Here is a 6,736-nt window from a genome sequence, read left to right as displayed (position 1 = left end):
ACACATATATATATATATATATATATATATATATATATATATATATATATATATATATATATATATATATATATATATATATATATATATACACACACACAGATATGAATTGTGTAGTCTCTCTGGAGGTTTGATATATATTTTGTCTTGCTTGCCTCCTCCCATCTATCATATTGCACATCATACACTCCTACGTTCACATCCCTGCAAGTCACATAACTACATAGAGCATTTGATCACTTGCGAATCCTCTGTATATCCCGAGCATCGAACTGTGGTCCAGTTTTGTGGTGTCGAGGTATAGCCATTTCAAGACACTTCCTTCCCAGCAAATTGGACTGTTCACTTATCGATGACCTAACTTTCGCCCCCTGCCTCACTATACACCCACTTTATTATGATCTTCTTCCAGTATTTCCACCTCTCGACTCGTGTAAGTCCAGGGGATTCCAGCAAACGCCCTTTGCATTTGGGTGTGTGTGCTCCCGCCTCTTCTCTTGCTCACCAAAGTCGAGGTCCTTATAGAGCGTGAGTGTTGGATCTCGTCCCTCTGGTAGACGATCGAACACCATCTAATCTACATGATGGGAGGTGGGTGAGTGGGTGGGTCATCATATGTAACACCTAGAGAAGTAGCACCAATGACATCTCAGCTCCACATGGTTACACGAAGCTGGTTAGAAAACGTTTCACGTACGTGTATAAGAATATCTTTCTGTCGTTAGAAGCGTTGCTATTTATCATCTCCCTTATATCTTGTCTCTTAAAGATAAGGAATGGAATGCTCTTGAACCCTCGGGCATGTGGGTTCACATTCCCTCTTGGCGGCACAGGTATCCTTACTGATATGTTTGAATCTGGATCAAAAACCACGTGTGTATGGCTGTTTAATATTTCTATGAGATATTACCACACAAAGCAATATGAATACACAGACGGAAATTTGACCATGTTCATGATTTTCTGTGGCCTCTCTTCTTCGCACAGGGGTCTGATCTACAGTTCCTCAAGACATTGTATACTATATATATATATATATATAATATATATATATATATATATATATATATATATATATATATATATATATATATATATATATTTTTTTTTTTTTTTTTTTCTTTTCCTCCATATATAAAAATTGAGATCAAATTCGTGTTGAACCATAGCCTATGCGTAGTTGCCATGGAGAAAGGAGGGGAGAAAGGGGGTTGGGATTATCAACCATGCACAGTTGACATTGTCGATGAGACAGACATTCAATATGAGAGAGAGAGAGAGAGAGAGAGAGAGAGAGAGAGAGAGAGAGAGAGAGAGAGAGAGAGAGAGAGATCTATTGTCCCCTCTCATTAGGATCTCGGTAGCACATAGTTATCTAAATCATTTCCTCTGTAGCTTAAAATGGGGACTCTTATGTCACTCTGTGCCACGGTATGTACAACACTACATAAAGAGGTACGTGTCTATTTCACAAAGTGATAGGTGGTGTCCACCTTTGAGCCATGTCCATCAACATTTGCTGATCACAATTCACTACGTACCTTCGTAAGCGACGAAGGGCGTCCCTTCCTACCTGAAGGGGTAGCGAGGAGGTTGCAATAGGAAGTCTTGTGTACCCCGAGTCTCATCATGGGGTACTTGCATCCACGTACCCCAAGATCTGGGTCAGTCCCCTGGCTGTTACGAACACTGCCTGACGGTGGCGGCGAAGGAGGCCTGCCGGTGCGGGTAGACGGCCCGCTTCCACCCCTGCCGGTGCCAGTAGATGGTCCGCTTCCATCCCTGCCGGTGCCAGTAGACGGCCCGCTTCTACCTCTGCCGGTGCCAGTAGACGGCCCGCTTCCATCCCTGCCGGTGCTAATAGACGGCCCGCTTCCACCCCTGCCGGTGCCAGTAGACGGCCCGCTTCCACCCCTGCCGGTGCCAGTTGACGGCCCGCTTCCATCCCTGCCGGTGCGGGTAGACGGCCCGCTTCTACCCCTGCCGGTGCCAGTAGACAGCCGTGGTCTCACATCCCTCGACGTGAGCTTATACGGAGCTCTCCTTGTGTAGGTAGACCATGGGCGCCGAGGGACACTGGGCCAGGACGTCCGCCCGCCCTCTGTCGAAGTAGTCAGGGTAGAGGCCCACTGTGGAGGAGGAGGAGGAGGAGGAGGAGACGTGGGACGATCTGAGGGAGAGGGTTTTCGACGCCGTGGTACAAGCAGACGAAGGGGTGGAACACCTTACCATGGGGTCCACGTAGGCGAGATGAACTCCGTTCTCCTTCAGGAGGACGTCTTTCTCCCCAGGCGCCACACTCGACTGTCGTGGTGGGTGAGAGAAAGAGAGAACAGGATTGGAATATGTGTGTTTATATGTGTTCTTCAATGTGTTATTCATATGTTATAAGGAACGAGGGAGTTCTAAACTCGTGTTACCCCCTCTCTTAACCTTTGTATATATGTACCACGTCTTTACACACACACACACACACACACACACACACACACACACACACACACACACACACACACACACACACTCGCCTACGCCAGCCTGAGCCAGATACCCATCTGTCGACCAGCCCCGAGGGAAGGATGAACACCTGGGTTGGGTACGTGGGCTGTGATACGATATGGTCGACTTGTATGTCTGTATGTCAGTGAGCTTGTGTGTATGTTTGTTGGAAATGGTTGTTGGCAGTGGGCGTAGAGTGTTTGTATGCATGTTTGTGTACATGTTTGTATACATGAGGAAATTTCTGCTATTTAGTGTGTGGCGGGGTGGCGACGGGAATGGATGAAGGCAGCAAGTATGGATATGTACGTGTGTATATATGTATATGTCTGTGTATCTATATGTATGTATACGTTGAAATGTATAGGTATGTATATGTGCGTGTGTGGACATGTATGTATATACATGTGTATGTGGGTGGGTTGGGCCATTCTTTCGTCTGTTTCCTTGCGCTACCTCGCTAACACGGGAGACGGCGGTTAAGTATGATATATATATATATATATATCTTTTTCTTTCTTTCTTTCAAACTATTCGCCATTTCCCGCATCAGCGAGGTAGCGTTAAGAACAGATGACTGGGCCTTTGAGGGACTACCCTCACCTGGCCCAATTCTCTGTTCCTTCTTTTGGAAAATTAAAAAAAAAATGAGAGGGGAGGATTTCCAGCCCCCCGCTCCCTCCCCTTTTAGTCGCCTTCTACGACACGCAGGGAATACGTGGGAAGTATTCTTGCTCCCCTATCCCCAGGGATATATATATATATATATATATATATAATATATATATATATATATATATAAAATATATATATATATATATATATATATATATTTTTTTTTTTTTTTTTTTTTTTTTTATACTTTGTCGCTGTCTCCCGCGTATTGCGAGGTAGCGCAAGGAAACAGACGAAAGAAATGGCCCAACCCCCCCCATACACATGTACATACACACGTCCACACACACAAATATACATACCTACACAGCTTTCCATGGTTTACCCCGGACGCTTCACATGCCTTGATTCAATCCACTGACAGCACGTCAACCCCTGTATACCACATCGCTCCAATTCACTCTATTCCTTGCCCTCCTTTCACCCTCCTGCATTTTTCAGGCCCCGATCACACAAAATCTTTTCACTCCATCTTTCCACCTCCAATTTGGTCTCCCTCTTCTCCTCGTTCCCTCCACCTCCGACACATATATCCTCTTGGTCAATCTTTCCTCACTCATTCTCTCCATGTGCCCAAACCATTTTAAAACAATCTCTTCTGCTCTCTCAACCACGCTCTTTTTATTTCCACACATCTCTCTTACCCTTACGTTACTTACTCGATCAAACCACCTCACACCACACATTGTCCTCAAACATCTCATTTCCAGCACATCCATCCTCCTGCGCACAACTCTATCCATAGCCCACGCCTCGCAACCATACAACATTGTTGGAACTACTATTCCTTCAAACATACCCATTTTGCTTTCCGGGATAATGTTCTCGACTTCCACACATTTTTCAAGGCTCCCAAAATTTTCGCCCCCTCCCCCACCCTATGATCCACTTCCGCTTCCATGGTTCCATCCGCTGACAGATCCACTCCCAGATATCTAAAACACTTCACTTCCTCCAGTTTTTCACCATTCAAACTCACCTCCCAATTGACTTGACCCTCAGCCCTACTGTACCTAATAACCTTGCTCTTATTCACATTTACTCTTAACTTTCTTCTTCCACACACTTTACCAAACTCCGTCACCAGCTTCTGCAGTTTCTCACATGAATCCGCCACCAGCGCTGTATCATCAGCGAACAACAACTGACTCACTTCCCAAGCTCTCTCATCCCCAACAGACTTCATACTTGCCCCTCTTTCCAAGACTCTTGCATTTACCTCCCTAACAACCCCATCCATAAACAAATTAAACAACCATGGAGACATCACACACCCCTGCCGCAAACCTACATTCACTGAGACCAATCACTTTCCTCTCTTCCTACACGTACACATGCTTACATCCTCGATAAAAACTTTCACTGCTTCTAACAACTTGCCTCCCACACCATATATTCTTAATACCTTCCACAGAGCATCTCTATCAACTCTATCATATGCCTTCTCCAGATCCATAAATGCTACATACAAATCCATTTGCTTTTCTAAGTATTTCTCACATACATTCTTCAAAGCAAACACCTGATCCACACATCCTCTACCACTTCTGAAACCACACTGCTCTTCCCCAATCTGATGCTCTGTACATGCCTTCACCCTCTCAATCAATACCCTCCCATATAATTTACCAGGAATACTCAACAAACTATACCTCTGTAATTTGAGCACTCACTCTTATCCCCTTTGCCTTTGTACAATGGCACTATGCACGCATTCCGCCAATCCTCAGGCACCTCACCATGAGTCATACATACATTAAATAACCTTACCAACCAGTCAACAATACAGTCACCCCCTTTTTTAATAAATTCCACTGCAATACCATCCAAACCTGCTGCCTTGCCGGCTTTCATCTTCCGCAAAGCTTTTACTACCTCTTCTCTGTTTACCAAATCATTTTCCCTAACCCTCTCACTTTGCACACCACCTCGACCCAAACACCCTATATCTGCCACTCTGTCATCAGACACATTCAACAAACCTTCAAAATACTCATTCCATCTCCTTCTCACATCACCACTACTTGTTATCACCTCCCCATTTACGCCCTTCACTGAAGTTCCCATTTGCTCCCTTGTCTTACGTACCCTATTTACCTCCTTCCAGAACATCTTTTTATTCTCCCTAAAATTTACTGATAGTCTCTCACCCCAACTCTCATTTGCCCTTTTTTTCACCTCTTGCACCTTTCTCTTGACCTCCTGTCTCTTTCTTTTATACTTCTCCCACTCAATTGCATTTTTTCCCTGCAAAAAATCGTCCAAATGCCTCTCTCTTCTCTTTCACTAATACTCTTACTTCTTCATCCCACCACTCACTACCCTTTCTAAACAGCCCACCTCCCACTCTTCTCATGCCACAAGCTATATATATATATATATATATATATATATATATATATATATATATATATATATATATATATATATATATATAATATATATATATATATATATATATATATATATATATATATAATATTTTTTTTTTTTTTTTTTTTTTTCTTTTCTTTTAAACTATTCGCCATTTCCCGCGTTAGCGAGGTAGCGTTAAGAACAGAGGACTGGGCCTTTGTGGAATATCCTCACCTGGCCCCCCTCTGTTCCTTCTTTTGGAAAATTAAAAAAAAACGAGAGGGGAGGATTTCCAGCCTCCCGCTCCCTCCCCTTTTAGTCGCCTTCTACGACACGCAGGGAATACGTGGGAAGTATTCTTAATCCCCCATCCCCATATATATATATATATATATATATGGATGATGGATGACTTAAAGGGCCGTAAGTCATCCCATTCACTGTGAAAACCCTGTCACCCCTGCTACTGAGGCAAGACTTACCCCTCACCCCTGCTACTGAGGCAAGACTCACCCATCACCCCTGCTACTGAGGCAAGACTCACCCATCACCCCTGCAACTGAGACAAGCCTTACCCATCACCCCTGCAACTGAGGCAAGACTTACCCATCACCCCTGCAACTGAGGCAAGACTTACCCATCACCCCTGCTGCTGAGACAAGACTTACCCATCACCCCTGCTGCTGAGACAAGACTTACCCATCACCCCTGCTACTGAGGCAAGACTTACCCATCACCCCTGCAACTGAGGCAAGACTCACCCATCACCCCTGCTACTGAGGCAAGACTCACCCATCACCCCTGCAACTGAGACAAGCCTTACCCATCACCCCTGCAACTGAGGCAAGACTTACCCATCACCCCTGCAACTGAGGCAAGACTCACCCATCACCCCTGCAACTGAGGCAAGACTCACCCATCACCCCTGCAACTGAGGCAAGACTTACCCATCACCCCTGCAACTGAGGCAAGACTTACCCATCACCCCTGCTGCTGAGACAAGACTTACCCATCACCCCTGCTGCTGAGACAAGACTTACCCATCACCCCTGCAACTGAGGCAAGACTTACCCATCACCCCTGCAACTGAGGCAAGACTCACCCATCACCCCTGCAACTGAGGCAAGACTCACCCATCACCCCTGCAACTGAGGCAAGACTCACCCATCACCCCTGCAACTGAGGCAAGACTCACCCATCACCCCTG

The 6,736-nt window shown here is 45.1% G+C and overlaps 1 protein-coding gene across 1 annotated transcript in view; it reads right to left on the bottom strand.

Annotated features, from left to right (window-relative positions):
• Positions 1-1,118: 1,118 nt before the first annotated feature.
• The window catches only part of LOC139754756 (protein turtle homolog B-like), a 72,177-nt gene continuing 66,559 nt past the window's right edge, over positions 1,119-6,736 (bottom strand). Inside the window, 1 exon segment of the mRNA XM_071672526.1 lies at positions 1,119-2,304. Coding sequence (XP_071528627.1) covers positions 2,029-2,304 — 276 coding nt within the window. The 3' untranslated portion in view covers positions 1,119-2,028.

The sequence above is a fragment of the Panulirus ornatus genome, chromosome 17 (assembly GCF_036320965.1).
Source record: "Panulirus ornatus isolate Po-2019 chromosome 17, ASM3632096v1, whole genome shotgun sequence".
NCBI classification, from domain to species: domain Eukaryota; kingdom Metazoa; phylum Arthropoda; class Malacostraca; order Decapoda; family Palinuridae; genus Panulirus; species Panulirus ornatus.
The sequence above is the reverse complement of the archived record's forward strand: the minus strand, read 5'-3'. Positions and strand labels throughout refer to the sequence as shown.